General features: G+C 44.7%; 1 protein-coding gene across 1 annotated transcript in view; it reads left to right on the forward strand.

The window, feature by feature from the left end:
• The window catches only part of LOC138285504 (pericentrin-like), a 542,361-nt gene that overhangs the window by 341,542 nt on the left and 180,538 nt on the right, over window positions 1-20,281 (forward strand). The window contains exon 21 of the mRNA XM_069225495.1: window positions 16,651-16,801. Coding sequence (XP_069081596.1) covers window positions 16,651-16,801 — 151 coding nt within the window. The remainder of the gene's footprint in view (window positions 1-16,650; window positions 16,802-20,281) is intronic.

Raw genomic sequence — 20,281 nt, forward strand, 5'->3', positions numbered from 1 at the left:
TCAAGATAAGAAGAAGTCGAAGCGATCCTATCGCTCTCTGACTTTGCCCCGTTGCTCGGCTGATGCGACAAGGGAAGAATGTCGACGCTCAAGGCCTCCATTTGCAGAGCCTGTGCCTCAGTCTGCTCCGCACTTCCCCGAGTTTCCTGGAGCCGGAGTGACTCCCACCCAACCAAAATATTTTTATGAGCCTATGCTCCCCACCTTCGGGCCTAGGTCTGACCCCTGGGGGAAATTCTAAGGTCAGGAATCTGCAACTAGAATATGTCTCTACCAGATATTTCGTTACCAAAGGTAAGTAACTTGTACGAATGACATTGTGGCAGGTTATTGGGTTCATGTTTGTTATTAGAACGTCAAATACAAAATCTCTTCGCCTTGAATGAATATGCTGAATGTGTTGATAGTATTTTAGCCTCTTTGGGAATGTTCATGCATTCTTGTGGAATGTTCAGATGGCCATACTGAACTAGGTCAGGAGCCATGCTGCCAAACTTAAGGAGAGGTTAGGGTAAACTATCTGGGCTCCGAATTTTGTGAGACGATCAGGTCTGCACAGCAGCTTCATATGTGGACGATCCAACATGTGAAGAAGGTCTGTTAACTGCCATTGTCGGGGCCATTCCTAAGCAATCAGGATCGTTCTGTCCCTTGAGTAAGAGTTTGATGATAACCGATGAAATCAAAGGGACCAGAGGAAAAGAGTAGAGAAATTTACCTGACCAGTGGATCCACAGGACATTCCCCATTGTCGCTGGCTGGTAGGACCTCGAGGTGAAGTCTAGGCATTTTTTGTTTTCTGTGGTTGCGAATAAGTCTATTTGAGGGAAACTCCACATGTTGAAGATACTTTGTATGACCTCATCGTGAAGAACCCACTCATGGTTTTCATGAAGAACCCTGCTTAGGGAGTCTGCTTTAACGTTTTGAACCCCTGGAAGATGAGTTGCAGTTATTCTCCGGTCTCGGACGATTAGCCAATTCAAGATTGTCTGAATCTTGTTCCCTTTTGCTTATACAAATAGTACATTGTTGTGTGTTGTCTGTCTGAGCAAGCAGGGATTTTGTCTTGAAAGACAGGAGAAAAGCCTTTAGTGCCAGACGAACTCCGTGTAGCTTGAGGTTTGATGTGATAAGTCATCTGCCTCGGAGACCATGTTCCTTGAACTTGAAGATGATTCATGTTCCCTCCCCATACACACAGAGGCATCTTCTTACTGTTGTTTGAGAGGAAACCTCTTGCTGAAAAGGCATCCCTTTCAGGAGATTTGTTGGGTAACAATACCATTTCTATTGCTGTGGGAGACAGATCTTGTCCTCCCAGTTTTTTTTAAGCTTAATCCCACTGACCTTCCAGGCACTCTTGAATTGGCCTCATGTGGGGACAGACGTACGGGGTCAGAAAAATGCACAAGGCCTGCCTTGTCTCGACCTGGAATGACGTTTTTTTCTGGTGGCTTCTGTTTTCAAATCTCCCACAGCTGGAGTCCTTAGCGGAAGGTGTCAGAGGGCTGGCCCCCTCCTCGCTCCCTGGATGTCCCACCTTCAGACTCGCCTGTTGCTGCCTGCATAGCTTTTCTGTCCCATGAAGGCCTCAGGGTGCCCTTGGAAAGGTTCCTGCAGTGTGAACATTTGTCAGGAACATGACTGTCAGAAAGGCAGATGCTTCAGACATTGTGAAAGTCTGACTTGGCCTTCTTTCTTCCATAGTCAGCACAATTGTCAAAGATGCCATTTTTCTTGACAAATGAAAAATATTTTCTGTCAGGTGAATAACTGAAAAACTCTGGAATAGCTGAAATCTGTTGAGTGAAACAGCTGGCAAAGAGTGTCAATGAGATTTTTGAAGAAAAAAAGCAACAAAAGGTGAGCTTGGTGCTCTACGATCCGGGGAAAAAAAGAACTGAAGCAACTGCCATCTGCTGGGCATGATGGGATACTGGAGGACTCTGGGTCCTTAAAGGTGCAGATGCCATTTTTACATCTACATTAGGCTATATTGTCCTCTACCTTTTATCTTTGGTTCATGGTTTGTGAAAGATATATTGAGGCAAATATAATATATTCCTATGTCCTTTTGTCACTGAATTACCCTCTTATCTTCGAGACACCAATGATTTTTTAGCTAAGATTCACAATGTTCCATGGCAATCCAATTATTTATTGGTAACCATGGATGTGACTGCACTCTATACCTCCATCAAACATGAGTATGGTATTCAAGCATGTTGTCATTTTTTGGGTACTCGCAAAATTGAATTCCTTCAACACACCAACATGCTAGTTAGCATGTTAAGATTCTGTCTCACCCACAATGCCTTTTTATTTGATAATCAATATTATCTGCAAAAACAAGGGACTGCAATGGGAGCTTCATTTGCTCCCACGTATGCTAACCTTTATATGGGCTGGTGGGAGAAGGAGATAGCTTGGTCTGACTCCAATAGTAAATATATGGAACAAGTGATACTATGGGTCAGATATATTGATGATCTTTTTCTCATTTGGGATGGTGATGAAGGTTCCCTCAAACAATATGTTAGCATTTTGAACAACAATGAGTTTAACATCCATTTAGATTTAAAATATAGTGCCCAAACTATAGAATTTCTTGATGTCCAGATTTCTGTACAAAAGGATGGTTTACAGACAACCATCTTCCGCAAACCAACAGCCTGCAACTCCATCCTGCATGGTAATAGCGGCCATCCTAAAGCTTTGAAATGGAGCATTCCATATAGTCAATTCCTACGGGCTCGTAGAATTTGTTTTAACGATGAATGTTTCAATACTGAAATTGTCACTATGACTCAGAGATTTCTGGAGAGAGGGAACCCCTTGAAGATTCTCAAAGATGCCCATTTGAGGGTCTTGAGTATGTCCAGAGAAAAACTGATCTTTAAATCTGGTAGTATCAAGATCAAAATGAGGGATCGTCACCTAGATTGTTTCTGGAATTCAATTCCCAACATTCACATTTAAATAACATCATTCAGAAAAATTGGCATATTTTGAGACATGATTCTGCCATAAAGGACAGTATAGGTCCCCATCCACATATTACATACCGTAAAACTCAATCATTGGGTGACCATCTCACCAGAAGCTTATTTCAGAGTCCCAAAGCTAATGTGTCTTGGCTAGCTAAGAAAAGTCTGGCCTTCTGGAAATGTGGACATTGTAAATCCTGTTTATATGCACAAAACACCCACACATATACTACCTTTGAAGGGAAAATCTGTGATATAACAGATCGTATCACATGCGAAACTGAATACGTCGTATATGTCATTGAATGTGGTTGTCAGAAAAAATATGTAGGCAGTACCATTCACAAATTGAAAGTCAGGTTCTTACAACATCTTAGAGCCATTAAGAATCATGATCCATCTTACCCCTTAGCTAAACATTTTTGGGATGTACATGAAGGTAATTGCAGCTCTTTAATATTCTATGGTGTTAAAACCATTGCTGCCCATCCCCGGGCAGGGAACAGAACTGCGCATTTGAGACAAATTGAGTCGAAAATGATTTTACTTCTAGGTACAGAACACCCCTGGGGTCACAATTTGGATGCAGAGCTTCATGTCCATCTGCGAGACTTTTGATCTCTTTTTATATATATATATTTTTATATATATATTTTTTCTAGCAGAAAATATGAAATTCATTTGATTTTTAAAATATTGCCTTTTAGGATCCTTTATTGGTCTATGACATTTCCGGACTGTAATTTAGATTATTTTGTTATTTTAATTTTCATATTTTAATTCACTTTAGGGTGTTACACTCATCTAATTTATCTTTATACTGTAATATATGCCCCTGGGGGAGGCTAGCGGTGTGTGTATATATATTTTCCTGTTGCTGAATTTGTTGGGTTTGTTTGCAATTTTCCAATTAATGATAGGTTTGCCTATGATATGGATATATTAACTTTTTTCCATTTTACAATATATTAATATTCAGAGGATTAGGATTAATCTAATGAATTGTATTATGATCTATTTAAAATGAAATTTGATAGTTATTAATAGTAATGGAGATATTTATATAAATTGTACAGAATTTTGGTTATTAATATCTATTTATATATTTATCCGTCCTGGACATGATTTTTATTGGCATCTTCCTCTTAGAATTGATTGAATGTATTCTATCTAGTTAGTCACCTATTTATAGCTTGTATATAGATTGAATATATTGTAATTAATTGACAATATATATATTTATTTATTTATATATCAGGCTTTTAAAACTATTAGGTAAAAATGGATAATATGTTGATATTAAGAGCAAAAAGGAAGAGAAAAATAGAAAAAAACTCATATATAGGATATTCCTTTCCTTATATTTAACAATCATCAATTGTGATTATAATTACTTTTTATATATTTATAGGCGACCAGACCATATATGTGATATTGCAGTACAATATGAAAGAAATATATAATGTCATATTTGAAGTCTCTATCCCAATCAGAGCACAGGATTAGCAGTCCCTTATTTTCAAACCTAGAATTGCCACGTTACAAAATGGCCGCTCTGTTTGTACTTCTCTTGAGTCATGCAGTTAACAACAAAGAAGGACCATATGGTTTAAATAGTTGAGTGTAAAAATGGTTGCCAATGTCCTGTTGAAGGCTTCGGCCGAAACGCGTAGACATTTGGTTGGGACAGCGTGTGTTTGTTTATGGTGGGCACATTATTGATTTTCTTTTTGTGCCTATGTACCACTTTTTGTGGGTCGACTTTACCTGCATTTAAATTCTTTTCAATAAATAGCAGCCGATGAAATTACTCGTTAGTGGTCTTTCACTATTTTTACGAGCCTGTCTTTGGATGATGTGCAGCCCTTGGTGTGCGATTATAATGCACCAGCTCTCTTGAATATATATATATATATATATATATATATATATATATATATATATATTATCCTTCTTTTGACTGCATTCTGAAGCAGTTGTCCAATATAGCCTAGCTTATAGGCTGCAAGAACTCATGCCTTGTGTTTGCTCTGGTCCTTACTGAAGAAGGGGGAAAATCTACACTTAAGAAATCATGTTAAAATTCAGTGGTTCTGACTATTAATGGAGGTCCCCTTCGTCTGGATCACATTTGGGCCCCAACGAGGTGGCGGGTACCCTGACAGGATCTTCACTGGTAGGCTCACTCTTGGTGCCTGTTAGGCCCTCTGACTCTGTCTCTGGAGTAGTTTCGGCACCAGTGCCCAGCTCTTGGTGGCTTCCACCTCTGGTACCTGATTCTTCCCTGCTGGCTCCATTGTCGCGCCGAGCTCTGCTTTGCCGACTCTAGTGGTAGTGGTGCTTTCGACTCCGCTCGATGCTCTGGTGATAGTCTCACTGAAGTCAATCGACACACCTTCCGATGTCGATGTCTCACCCTCACCACGCCGATGCCAGGAGTGGCGCCGATGGAGTCAGCTGTCTCCGATTCTTGCCCTATGAATTCTGGAGCCCATCCTTCAGTTGCACAATCTGAGGGGCATGGGTTGGACATTTTTGGGTAAGGTGCAGTTTATCGACCTCCCCTTTCCGACACCATTCGAGATACCCAATTGGATTGGTTATTTGAATTGGGCATCGCTAGAGGCCTGGACTCTTCTCTGTTCTCCAGCCTTCTTTTGCCCCCTGGGTTGGTTACAGATGCAAGTTCTGCTCTGGTAGATAGGTTAAAACATGTTTTGTGTCGAGGTTACAACTTCCTACCGTTCAATTGTCTGCAGACCCTTCTACTTGATGTCGCTTTACACCTATTTAGAGATGTTCAAAGTGATACAAAGTCTTAACGCCTCCTGGTGGTACAGGATCTCACTCTGTATTGGTTACCTTCCATTGTTCAGGGGTGGTTTTTATTCCTATGTTACTTTTCTCTCTATCTCTAGAGGTAGAGTGCTGCTTTTCTTCCAGTATGACACCCGGTGTGATGTTCTTGCTCGCTGCAGGGGCTTTTTCTTCTTATGTATACCCAGGCTGGCACCCAAGGTGATGTTCCTGTGTTTGCGGTTGTTGAGTTTCTTTCTCCATTGTTTTGGACAGGTTCCATTATTTCTTTGTGATCCTGTGTTGGTCTGATACCTCTTAATTTAGGGATTTCTGCTGTCTCTGCTAATTGGTGCGTTGCTAAGAAATTGTGCTCTCTACTGTGTTTTTCCTCATGTGAAAGTCATTTTCTGGTCCCTGCTCTTCGGTGCAATCAGTAGGCTTTTAGCCATACTTTCTATATTTAACTATTCCTTTCTGGGAACTTGTTAGGTGCTCCTTTTGTGAGTGGTTCTATATAGTTCCTTATATAAATGTACTCGTTTTTTTCCCCTCATATTTTGGGGGAGCACCCTAAGTTTTTAGTAATCTCCTTTCCCACTAGTGCAGTGGGAAGCAGTGTTTCTGCTTTCAAGTCCATGATCTTGATCCCCTCAGGGTTTTTGGTAGATCTTAGATTCTAAGTGTCCCTTTTTATGTACAACCTTACTTGTGTTCTTCCACGCAGGGGGCACATTCTGTTGCCTTTGTAGTGCACTGGTTTCCATCCCTTATTGTGCTTTTCTCATGAACTGTTGCTCATCCTCATTTGTGCACTGGCCCACATGCTTTTTGTCTGGCCATGTGCCACAGTCGTAGTCTTCATGGACGTTATTGTCCTCTTTCTGACCCTTTCTGTATGATCCTGGATGCAGTTCACTAGAAACTGCAAAATGTATATATATTTTCTTAATTTGTCGTGTACACCTGTGGTGTGGCAGCCTATACTGAGTCCAGGCAACCCTTAGTGATAGTGGCTAGGTGTCTAGATAGCAAAAGCTCTCTAGAGGTAGCTAAAGCTTATCCAGGACGAATGTAAAGCACTTGCTATATCACAGTAGTCAGACAGTAACTCACTCACAAGAAAAAAACACAAGTGTTGCAAAAATAAAGGATTCTTTAAATATAGCACTAACTACTAGACTAACAATGGTATATCTCTCTTTGGAGATATCTACACACAATATATACATAAGATAACCAGCAGAAATAGTATAAAATACAGGGCCCCGTGGCGGGTGGGGGCAAACCATATACTAAGTAAGTGGAATGCAAAATAGGGAACCCAACCAAGGCAGTGTGGTAGTTAGCTAGGGGTTGGGGTAGATGGTAAGTATGTTAAATGTCCCCAGCAACCAGGTGCAGAGTGGTTACCTATGCAGTTGTCCCATAGACTAACACAGGGAAGTAGTGGTTGGAGTTGATGTGTTTCAGGTCCCTTCCCAGTGTACCTTGAGGAAACCCAACAGACAAGAAGAAGGTTGGAGAGTGCCCCCACCCAAGGATACCCAGAAGACAGGATTACCTACACCAGGGGACCCAGATGCAGAGGGGAGAAGGGACTCTCACTGAAGTCAGTGGAACCCTTGGATTGTACAGCTGCTGTCATGATCTGTGGAACCCAAGGACGGATTCTGGGGTTGAAGAACCTGCAAAGGAAGGGGACAGAGTCCAGCACCCTTTATAGGTGCACAGGTGGGGCAGCTGGCAATGCCCACCTTTCTAGAGGTGAACTTCTGCAAGTCGGTTGAGAAAGACGTCCAGCTGCAGGGTCCAGGAGTTTCAGAAGATCCCAGGAGTCTCTTAAGAGCTGTTCCTTGACGGTCGCCGGATTGCAGGATGGTCCGTGACTAGCCAGCTCACCAACAAGCTCTGGCAAATGCAAGCAGGAGCTGAAGATGTATTTTCAAAGTTTTGGGGACCAGCAAGGTCTAGGAGACTCTACCCTTGAGGGGGAGTCGGGGCCAGCCCTCAGCACACATGAAGGCCAGCGGAAGTCATTGGACCCCTACGAGTGACCTACAGCCGATGGATACTGGGAGTCACAATGAGGCCTCAGCAGCCCAATACATAAGTCCAACGTCACAGGAGTTGCAGGACAGAGGTTGATCTTCGCGTTGCAGAGTGCTGGAGGCTGGGGCTGCTTGGCACCTGAAGATCTCCTGGAGAAAGAGTCAACAGGCTTTGGCAAGAGCAACAGTTGCGGTGTTCAGGGGTTCCAATCCAGTGGTAGGAGCAGGAGGCCACAGGCCCACCACCTGTGGTGCAAAACCTTGTTGATCTCTTTGGGACAGCAGACCCCACCAGCCGGTCGACGTATTGAGGTGCCTGCGGATGCAGGGTAGTGTCTCCTGCACCATAATACTACGTAAGTGGAATGCAAAATAGGGAACCCAACCAAGACAAATGTGGTAGTTAGGGGGTGCGGGGTAGATGAAACCACCAGAAGTAAGTACAGTATATTCCTTCGTGCTTCCTGGTGCAGGGTCCTTGTGACCCTGGAAGATGCTCTGCCTTGGATGTTGCAGAATTCTTGCAGGATCCGGAGAAACAATGTTGTAATGGGAGCCTTCCAACCAGAAGCAGACTTGTTTCGGTTCCAAAGCAGACCAGCAGCAGTTCCAGAGGCCAGGAGCAGATGTCTTGCAGAGAGTTCCTTGTAGAGTCTTGCTCGCCGAATCTGAGGATCCACCCACAGGGGAAGTCCTTAAGTAACCATAAAATGGGGGCTGGTCACTCTCTGTAGTGAGTGACCCACTTATCAGGGAGGGTCAGTGACTTCATCTACCTGGCCTAACCAGTCAGATGCTCCCAGGGGCCTCTGCCCATCTTGTTTTCAAGATGGCAGAGTCAACAAGCCACATGGCAGAGCTCTGTGCACCTCCCTAGGGAAGGTGCAGGACATGGGATGGTCGCTCGCCTGTCCTTTTTGCAGTTTAGCACCAGAGCGGCAACCAGGGGTTCCTGAACTGGTGCAGACGGGATTATGCAAGGAGGGCACCAAATGTGCCCTTCAAAGCAGTCTGGTGGCACTCAGAGGCCACGCCACCCCAGCCCTTAGACACCTAATACACAGGGGAAGGTGGTGACACCTCTCCCTGGCAGGAATTCCTTTGTTCTTCCTTCCTCTGCTTGAGCCAGGCTCACCAGCAGGAGAGCAGAACAGTGTATGGGGTCGGCAGCAGTGTGGGCCGCCAGCTAGATCGCGTAAGGCTGCACTGGCAAAATTGGGGGATCCTCTAAGGACCTCCCAACGTACAGGGATCATGCAGCTAGAACTGGAATCGATGTAGTTGCATAATTCCAACATGTTTGGTGCCAAATATGCCTGGGTTCAGCAAGCCATTATGTAGTTGGCCCACTAGTGTTGGCCAGTGTCCGCTATATACCTTAAGATGGCTTCCCCACACTTACAAAGCCCGGGGAAAGGAGACTGGGTTTTGTAGGGGGTACCCTGCTCATGCAAGGTGTACCTCACACTTGGGGACATGTACCCTGCCCTTGGGCTGGAGCTCCTACCAGAAGGGTGACTTATAGTGTCTAAGTGCAGTGACTAGAATTTAAGGTAAGGCTTATATCTGATAGAGACTTCTAGTTGCAGATTCTTTATCTTAGAATTTTCCCCCAGGCGTCAGACTGGATCCGGAGATTTTTCTTCCAGCAATACTCTTGCGTGTCGGTAGGTGGCGTTGCTCGACTCTGCAGGTGGCGTGGTCACTGTGATGACGTCGGAAGTAGTACATAGACGCCACCCTCGCGCAGTGACGTCCGTTCTTTTCTTTCCGCGCCTCGCGTTGATCCGGAGAGAGCTACCCTGGCTATTTTTTGGCCGAATTCGACCGTTTTGTTGAAGTTTTTGGGTATGACTTTGGTGCATCGAGATGTCCCCGAAGACCAGGTTCAAGCCTTGTGAGGACTGCCATCGGACGATGTTGGTGACGGATCCTCATCGCGTTTGTCTGTGGTGCCTTGAGCACGACCACGACCCGAAGTCACGGTCTCGCTCGAGAGGAAGGTCTCGAGATCGGTTGCGGAGTCATCACCACTCGTCTTCTTCGAAATCCTCGGGTCAAGGTAAGAAGTCGAAGAAGTCCCATCGCTCTCCAACTTCACCTCGTCGCTCGGTCTTGTGCAGGACGAGCGTCCACGCACTAGGCCTCTGTCCTCTGAGCCTGCGTCTGGGTCGACTCAGTGGTTACCCGAGTTTCCCAGAGCTAGAGCGACCCCCTGAAGGAGCTTTACAAGGCCATGTGCCTCATCTTTTGGCGGGCTGACCCCGATACGGCACCTTCGGGCCCAAGGGGATTGGCTGAGGGGCCTTCGGGTTCTGCGCTGGCGACTTTGGCTCCGGCCACCGATGTCACCTCTGGATCCGTGCGCTTCAGTCGCACCTTCGAGACCTTCCCCGGCACCGGGTCAATTATCGATGCTCCCGACGTCCGTAGTGCCCACTATCGAAGTCACCCCAAATTCTTATCCCCGACTACTCAGAGTCGGAGCAGCGCTGGCTGATGCCGCCATCGGCTTCGGTGGTACCTATTCGCCTGAGGTCGGATTCGGACCCTTTTTCCTATGGGTACGAATACGGGGAGGAATTGGAGGGGTCCCTGGACCCTTATGAATACCCTGCTATGGACTGTGCACAGGATTTGGGGGAAGCCAGTGTTCTGGATACTTCTTCTGATGCTGGCATGCTGTCTCCTCCTACCGTGGCTATGGCGGAGGGAGCGACTTACAGTATGGTGGTCAGTAGGGCAGCTGAGGTCCTCGGCCTTGAGCTACCTACTGTAGAAGTCAGGTCTAATCTCTTGATGGAGGTGCTTCAGCCTGGGGCTTCTACTTCAGAACCCCTTTTACCATTCAAAGAGGCCCTCACCAATGTCCTTTTGGGCACATGGTCCAAACTCAACCCAGGGGCTCCTGTGAACAGGACTATGCTCACCACCATCAGCCCGCACCGAACAACCCAAAATTCCTGTCCCAACACCCCCACGCCTGAAAGTCTTGTTATCCAGGCTTCCTCTTCTTCAGGCGCGTTCCCTTCCGCAACCCCGGATAAGGAATCCAAAAGGCTGAAACTATTTGGCAAGAAGTTGTTTTCTTCCTCCAGCCTCGCACTGCGGTCTGTGAACACCGCATGCCTTTTGGGCTGTTATAGCCACTCTCTGTGAGATACGGTTGTGCAAGTCCACCAGAGCAACTGCTGCTTCCACTGCATTAGCACACAGAGTTCCTGTCCTGGACATCTGTCAGGCAGCTATGTGGGCGTCCCTGCAAACGTTTGCTAAGCATTACTGCCTGGATAGTTCAGGTCCGTCGAGACAGCTACTTTGGTCGTTCGGTCCTGCAGGACTTTCTAGTATGATCTTGGTTTGCAGCCCACCACCGAGGTTTGCATTGGGTATCTATTCTAAGGTAAGGAATCTGCAACTAGAAGTCTCTATCAGAAGTACAAGTTACTTGCCTTCGGTAACGAAATATCTGGTAGAGGCATATTCCAGTTGCAGATTCCTTACTGCCCACCCATCCTCCCCGCTTGTGAACTGATTTCTAGGGACAGGGATTCCCCCTTTCACTGGCGCACCAATCTCAGTGTTCTTAGCGGCTCTGGCGTGGAAAGTCGTTAAAAGAAACTGACGTCACTGCGCAAGGGCGGCGTCTATGTACTACTCCTGACGTCATCACGGCAACCACGACGCCTGCGGAGTTGACCGACACCACCTTCCGATGCGCAAGGGTATTGTTCGAAGAAAAATCTCCAGATCCAGTCTGATGCCTGGGGGAAAATTCTAAGGTAAGGAATCTGCAACTAGAATGTCTGTACCAGATATTTCGTTACCAAAGGTAAGTAACTTGTACATCAGTGGTGAAAGGGTACATGCACCATTTCATGCAAGCTGCAATGGCAGGCCTGCAGACAGTTTGCACAGTACATGCTGCAGACCATGGGAGACCACTGATGAACCTAAGTACTATATACTAGGGACTTACATAGGTGCACATGTATGCCAGTTGTGAGTGTAAAAGGTTTACCAGTAACGAGATTTAGAGGAGAGAGAACAGCTATTAGGGTCCTGGTTAGCAGGATTCTAGTATGCTACACAAAATATACTAAAGCCTACTTTTTCTTCTCCCTGCCCTGCTCTTTTTAGGTTCAGGGCTTCATCCATCTGCGTATGGGTCCTTGCTAACCCCACTCCCCCTGCCCCCCTATTGTTCTCTATGGGTTCTGTTTAACCCGTAGTCTTTGTTCAAGAATGTTAGCCTTGCCCTCCCATGTTAGCTAGTTCCGTCCCTATCCCTTTGGGGTTTCTCCCTCCTTGGGATACTTTCTCCTTATGTGTGACTTAGGTCATTTTATTGACTGCTGTGTTCCAACAATTAATGTGTGGAATTTGAGCCTTAGCAATTGGTTAATCCTTTCTATGACAGCTGCACACAGCTCTGTAGCCACATATTGTTTTGTTCACTTGCTCCTCTCCTTCAAGATAATTTATTATTCAGTCCACATATTTGGACCGCTTTATTTTACAAAGGTTTTATCCCTTCTGGGACTCTGCTTTTTACTTGTCCTTCCTTTCAGTGATTGTTTTCTGTCTGATGGCCTTATCATTGCCATGACCGTGGTCTTACTATGGTGTGTGTTCTCCTTTGGTGGTTTTCTACCTGGTGTTAACCTTGTTTCCTATCCTGCAAGGATTTCTGTTGTATTCTGTTTAAAGGTTGTTCTACCAGTCTCTTTTAGGTTTTTAGTCTGCTAGCATTGATTTTTCCTTCTTGGCTCTTTATCTTTCTTGTGGAGTTTTTTTTTTCTCTCTTCCCTCTTTTATTTTGCTGCTATGTTGCTGTTTTCTCAGCCCTTTTCTTTCTATATTTCAAAATATATATATATATATATATATATATATATATATATATATATATATATATATATATATATATATATATATATATATATATATATATATATATATATATATATATGCAAAAAACAAAGGAGAACTCTGTGAAGTTCCCAAATTTAGGTGGAGAGCTGCTCTAGTAAGGAGCACCCTGCAACACCAGCGACACTCTAGATTTGCTCACCTCAAATGTCTGCTTATCTAGCAAAGTCTTTAAGCATAGGATTAGCACAGTGCTATCCTCGCCGAGCTAGATAGTGACAGTCTTTTGCCATTTGTACAGCAAAATCTTTAAGCATAGGATTGACATAGTGTCATCCTTGCCGAGCTGTAAAATGACAAAAGCCATTTACCACTCCAGGCACAGTATTACAGCTTTGGACTGGTCAAATACCATCCAAGCCAACCTGGAATGAGTAAAGCAACCCCTGACACGTGTTTCGCTCTCATTAGAGCTCTTCAGAGGAGTATAGCTTTGTCCAGACACAAGGGAGCACCCAGTATAAGTCAAACCAAAACCCTTTCAGGGATAGAGCGACGCATAAATTATGCAAAAAACAAAGGAGAACTCTGGGAAGTTCCCAATTTTAGGTGGAGAGCTCTAATGAGAGCGAAACACGTGTCAGGGGTTGCTTTACTCATTCCAGGTTGGCTTGGATGGTATTTGACCAGTCCAAAGCTGTAATACTGTGCCTGGAGTGGTAAATGGCTTTTGTCATTTTACAGCTCGGCAAGGATGACACTATGTCAATCCTATGCTTAAAGATTTTGCTGTACAAATGGCAAAAGACTTTGTCACTATCTAGCTCGGCGAGGATAGCACTGTGCTAATCCTATGCTTAAAGACTTTGCTAGATAAGCAGACATTTGAGGTGAGCAAATCTAGAGTGTCGCTGGTGTTGCAGGGTGCTCCTTACTAGAGCAGCTCTCCGCCTAAAATTGGGAACTTCCCAGAGTTCTCCTTTGTTTTTTGCATAATTTATGCGTCGCTCTATCCCTGAAAGGGTTTTGGTTTGATATATGTGTGTGTGTGTATATATATATATATATATATATATATCTAGATCTATATCAATATCAATAGGTCTAAATCTCTATATATCTACATATGTGTCTAGCTAGGCTCTATACATATCTATAGACACGTATGTACGAACCCATCCATGTAATTACATCTGTGTGTGCGTTTTGGCATATATCTATACAGATCTCATTTTTCCCTCACATTTTGTGCATATTTTGTGTCCCCTCTCGACTTTTTCTATGTGCATTACAGTTTTGTTCCACCTCTCTATAGGTTCTACTTTGGTGTTCTTGGAGGTGTGCACTTTTGTTCGGTCTGTCTACCAGTGTTGAACTTTCTGCTTGCTGCTAGTTTTTACATTGACTACACATCCTGGTTGTGGCAGCAGGCATGCATGGCTCCTTTTTCCATGTCCTCAGAGAATCCTCTTTTTAGGTGTTTCATCCCAACTATCTCACTTACTGTTGCGATGGTCTTGCACCTAAGTCCTCAGCTCTTCATCGATACAGCTCTCCTACCTTTAGGGCTATAGGTGTTTATTTTCCTATTGCTTGTTTACTGACAGATTGTTTTTTTCATTGCCATGTGCTCTGCTTCCCATGGCTTTCCATGTCTTCTTAAAATGTTCAGCGAGTCTTTCCACTGCTCTTCTGGTGAGACCAATGTTCTTTCTCACTTTTGTCTGTCCCTTGACTGGTCTACTCTGTCTTTAGTTAGACCGGTTGATTATATGTGAGACTTTGGTAGGATAGATGCTTCAGCATGTAATTCTGAGGTAAGGAATATCCGGCTAGTTTTCTCTATCAGAGGAACAAGTTACTTACCTTCTGTAATGCCTTATCTGGTAGAGACATAGACTAGCTGCAGATTCCTTACCGACCCACCCAGTCTCCCAGCTCTACAAACTACTTTATCTTACCTCAGTATCCCTTCCTTGGTATTATCTAGCCATGTATTTCAATTTGGAAGCTGTCATTCAAATTTACATCTATCTTTATTGGCACACTGTTCAATTGTCCTTTTCTATTGTAGCTCCATGTTGTTGCACAGATTCTAGTCACAGAAGAAAAGGACAGTGCATTGGAGAAGGGATTATATGGACTCCTTCGCCCGGGGAGAATTCTAAGGTAAGGAATCTGCTGGTAGTCTCACCACCAGATAAGTTACTGAAGGTAAGTAACTTGTTCTTTTAGTGCAACCACCATACACAACCTTTTTCCCAGATAAGTTGTTGCTGAGGACTTGGTGACCTTCTTGCTGATAGTTGTGTCTTCCTTTTTTGATGGCCAGTTGATCACTATGCCAGTGTTCTTTGCTCCCTCTTAGTCCTCGAAAGATGAGACTCCATCGGGTGGACCCCAAAAAGGCTTAAAGCTGTTACTTTGATTGTACTGAACGCCTTGTGGATAATCTGCTTTTTGTGGGATACTGTGGGGCAAAGTAAGGGAAGTCTGGGGCGGAAGAGGACCATGTTGAGGTATATAGTTCTCTGCTACTCACTGGTCAAGAAGCAGAAAGATCTGCAAGCCCATTCTAGCACGGCAAAAGCTGCTACCTTTTTGTTTGTTTGTGGAGTCTATCCTTGACATCCACCAGGCTGCATGTGGGTGTCACTGCATACGTTCACAAAGCACTACTGACTTGCCAGGCAAGTCTGGCTGGGAGGGCACTTTTCAAGCTCAGTCGTGTAAGTCTTTTTGGCTTAAGTTAATTCCCCAGACCCTCCACCTCCAAAGATAACTGCTTTGGTGTTTATTCCAAGCTAAGGAATCTGCAGTTAAAACTGCCAGTCAGAAGAACAAGTCACTCACCTTCAGTAATGTTCTCATTGGTGAATATTCTAAGTTCAGATTTCCCACTGCCCCTCCTTGGTGTGGAATGGGCCTCTTTTTAGCATTTAAAAAAAGATTCAAGTTAGTAATTAGCACACTGTTACCACCATTTGTTCATACTTCACACTTAGGGAAGCACAAAGTGAAAAATAAACTGTCATCGGCGCACATGACCTAAAGGCACAAGGTAGCACAGCTGAAGAAAAGCTTCCACATGCAGTCTGGTGCTTGGAGTACTTTAAGGTGAAGGATCTGCTGTTAGAGTACTCGCCAGAAAGACCATTACCAAATTGAAAGTAAACCACCTGCTGCTGTGTTCTCACTCTTGTGTTCCCACTGCCTAGCAAGTCTGGTGAGCAAATCACTCCAGTGCTGATTACAGTGGGGTTTTCCTGGACTAGCCTCTCCATCTCCTGTACAAGGCCCTGGAGATGGGCTCGCTCCAACGGTTGACAGACCCTGCTACTTTATCCAGAATATTCAGGCTCAGTGAAGGGAAATGATGGGTTTGTACTTTCTCACAGGAGTTCTGGACTCAAGATCAGGCTCCAAACATCCGAGCCATTTAAATGGGTGGACCGCTGCTTGCTCCATTTATGGCTACATGTTTTGGCACTCAGAGTTTTGACACCATTGCTTAGACAGAATGGGACTGCGTGGCAGCATCTAGGGTCCCAGGAATAACAACTGTCCTAGTGTATATAGCTAGGAGTTATTTCATACTGGAACGTTGGAGTGTTTTGGAAATAAATTGTAGAGGAGAATTCACTTTTGTCACTTAGTTTCATCATCCTTTGTGGTGCCACTCTGTAGAAAGCATTTAATGAATTTAGGGGTCCGTTTTCGTCTGACAGCCTTCCAGTGGCCATTTACTTGAGGTTGAAACTAAATGCATTGCTTGGGTATTTAATGTGCACCAGAAATTAATGTTTGTTATACTACAGAAACATTTATCTTTTACTGGTGACTCAAATTGAACACATTGTAAGATACTTGTAGATTTAAATTTGGAAGCTCGCTTTTCATGTCCTTCTTGAATTCAGAAGTTTATTTGGATTCATTTGCAGTTCCAACTTGAAAGATAAAGAGAAGGAATTGTCGACAGTCCAACAGAGTTTCCACAAAGGGTGCGAGAAAGAGCAGCAGCAGCAAGCTTTATGGGAGCAGGAACGACTACAAGCTCGACTTCATGAGGATGAGATGTCTAGGACAATTCAGGTAACACCATTTAGCTTAAATCTCATTAAGCCTATTGCAGCTTTTACATCTGAGGAAATGATCAAACTGTGTAAAATTTGTCAACAACATAAATATATCGTCTGCAGAGTTTTCCTTTTTGTAAACTATTCCGAAGCTCCATGTTGAAATTTTAGATACTTTTTCCGGTGTGCTCTTAGGGAGCACCTCAGCCCCTCATGCGGCATTGCTGAAGCCTTAGGACTACTGGATTTTTTTATTTTTTTTTTGTAAATTTGCATGCATTTGACTTGGTCTCTGTCAGCTATTTGGTAGTTCCCTTCTATTTAACATTGCAGTTATTGGAGACCTATATTTGTTACACACTAGTCTATTAAACCTTTCTAACGTTTTTTGTTTTTTTTAAAGGATGGCTGGAGAGGTGAGTTAACCTTACAGGCATGAGAGGCAATCTTCAGTTATGCTATTACACATTTTTTGTTAGGAAGTGAAAATATTTTGGCTGCAATTTTGCTATGTAAACATCTGACAAGATGAGTATTCTCCCCAGTGCTTTCAGACTTAGTCGACTAGAAGAAAAAAATGACACTATTTTTTCATTTGATAGGTCACTGGGTTTCTTGTTGCAGGAGTCCCAGAACAAAAGCCTGTCTGGAAAGAGGATGTAACACCCCCTCCCACAGGATGACCTGATTAGCCTTTCTAAGTCAGAAATACTCAAAGGCTGACACGTTTGAAATGCAAATCTAGGCTCCACCTCACGGGAGGGGAAGTCGACCCCCCCCTTGTCCAGAGTCCTTTTGCATCTGTACAGGTGGGTAAATTAGCTAGCCAGGTAGGCGTACTCCCCTCAGGCTAGTACCACCCCTAAGATTGTCTAAGCTGAGGTGAACGCTATTGTTCGTAGGTAGCTGTCTTTGAGATGGCATACCTAGGAATTCTGGGGCAGGGTTATGCCCACTTCCACAGAAAGTGGTCATATAGGGGGTGTAGTGACCCCAGGGGTCAGCCCATTGGCTACTACTGTACACACCCTTAACACACAAGAGAAGTAGATCCTGACGACCTAAGAAGACCAAGGACCCTGAAGAGCTGCAAAAGCAGAAGCAGTTGACCTGGTACCAACCATGCTGGCCTGTCTGCATCCCTTGTTGAAATCTGCACTGAAGTCGACTTGACCTGCAGCTGTGTCTCCAGAAACCCAGGAGGGCTGCCTATCTTTGAAAAAGACTCAAGACTTTCTGTGAACAGCGGACTGGTTCTCCAGCAAACTCCAAATAAAGGTTCTGAAGCCTCTGGAACCCCCAAATCCTAACACCTGAGGTCACTACTGCACTCACTGTCTCCGACACAAGTTGAAGTGGACCACCAGTCCAACAAGGTTCCCCAGCCCTCCAGAGTCCAAGTCCATTGTGATTTCACCCCTTCTGGACTCCCCAACGACGCCTGCCACTTCTGCATGCAGCCCTCTTCTGCCCGACCGCTCTGGTAAGGAAAACCCAACACCTAAAGACACCGCTGCATCCGTCACCCTGAGCTGTGGAGAAAAGGACCTGTGCCAGAATATCATGGGGCCTGAGCCCCGCTGTTGGTTCAGCCCGACTGGCCAGAGGCTGCAGCCTCTTTTTACAGTGACTGATCTCCATTGAAATGCATTGGGCACCCAATGCTGTTTTGCACACTGCACCCGGCCGTCCCCATGCCTCTGGTGGTGTACAACTGGTGCTGCCTTGGACCTTTCCCACCACTCACCTTAACTCCTGGATATTGGTCTTGTAAGTAGCTGTACTCTACCTGTTTGCAGAATTTGTTTTTCCTCCCATAGGATAAAATTGCAGAACTCAAAAATTGAACTGTCCACTTTTTAAACTGAAACAAATTTCTATTTAAAACGTACCTACCTGAATGATTTCTCTGATGCCTAAACATACATAAAAAATACTTTATAAATTGGTGTGGATCTCCTTTTTGAGTGATGTCTCATTTATTGACTATTGTGTTTATTTGTGGATGTCTTGCACTCCTCTTTGTTAAGCCTAAGGCTGCTTGACCACATACTTCCAAATAGAGCACTTCGGGATTGCATAGCAAGCCCTGTCGACTAATTGGCGAACCCCTGGACCCTTTACACCTAGGGACTCCGGCCTTTTCGGTAATAAGAGCTACTAATGCTCAATGAAAATCCATCCGAGCTACTAATATTAATAATGTTGTAATAGTGACCACATCAGGCATGATTACTTTGGTGGAGACCACATGCAAGATTACCAATAGTGATCGCCTTAGTGGGTCACGGACTTTACCAGTTGTAAAGTCAAAAATGCTTTGTCAATTTGGAATGACCCAACCTGGTTACTATATAACAGTCACAGCTGCAATGCCCCTGGCACCAAGATAATGACTTAAAAAGCCTCCCCTAGTGCCCGAGATGAATCACTCAAATATCAGCTTTAATTAGATTTTGGAAATTCAACCATTTTTCTCCCAACATCAGCATATGAGTTCTGAAAATGCAATACAAATATGTTGGAATCATGCCACTACACCGATTCTGGTGTTAGTTGCGTGATACCTTGTACCCAAATGCAAGAATATTATGATCCTCTTCGCGCTATCTAGAGGATTCCCCACATGTCTACCTGTGCAGCCTTGCAGGGTCTGCGTGCAAGCCAGTGCTGCCGCCGACCCCAAGACACTGTTCTGCCCTCCTGCTGCTGAGCTTATCTCGGGCAGGGGAAGGCAGAACAAAGAATTTACTCTAGAGGAGAGGTGTCTTACCACCTATACTTTAGAAATAGGTGTCTTTGGACTAGGGTGGAGGTGCTCCTGAGCGCCACCAGACTGCTTTGAAGGGCACAGTAGGTGCCCTCCTTGCGTAAACCAGTTTACTCCAGTGCAAGGGCTCCCGCTCTGGCGTGAAACTAAAGAGGACAGTGGAGTGACTCAGAGCTCTGCCAGGTCGCCACTTGATTGGATAATCTTGGAAATAAGACAAGCATAGGCCCCTGGTAGCATCTGATTGGTCTGAACACCAGATTAGCTGCCCTGATTGACCCCACCCCAATATGTGGGGTCACTGCAGAACCTGTCCAGCCCCCCTTCCTGGGATACTTAAGAGCTCCTCTGAGGGTGGGACTCTAGATTTGTCTGCAAGTGTCTTCTTCAAGACACTTCTGCTGCTGGCCCCCGGATTCTGCTGCTGGACTTCACTGGGACTCAAGAGAAGACTGCATTTGGTAGAAGAACTCCTTCTGCAACTTTGTCCTGCAAGGACTCTGCAACTTCTGTGGCCATGCATCCTCCAGAGTCAAGAGGACTCTGCCTGCATTAAGGACAGCAAGAAGGAATGTTCCTTGGATTGAAGGAGTCCCTCCCCTGCATCCGGAGGCACCTCAGAGTCTGACTGGTTTGTGGATCCTGCTGTCCCAGAGACTCGTCAAGGCTCTGCAACACAGTTAATGGGTCTGTGGCTCTCCAGAGATCTTACCTATCTTCTTTGCA

Source organism: Pleurodeles waltl, chromosome 3_1, assembly GCF_031143425.1.
Source record: "Pleurodeles waltl isolate 20211129_DDA chromosome 3_1, aPleWal1.hap1.20221129, whole genome shotgun sequence".
NCBI classification, from domain to species: Eukaryota; Metazoa; Chordata; class Amphibia; order Caudata; family Salamandridae; genus Pleurodeles; species Pleurodeles waltl.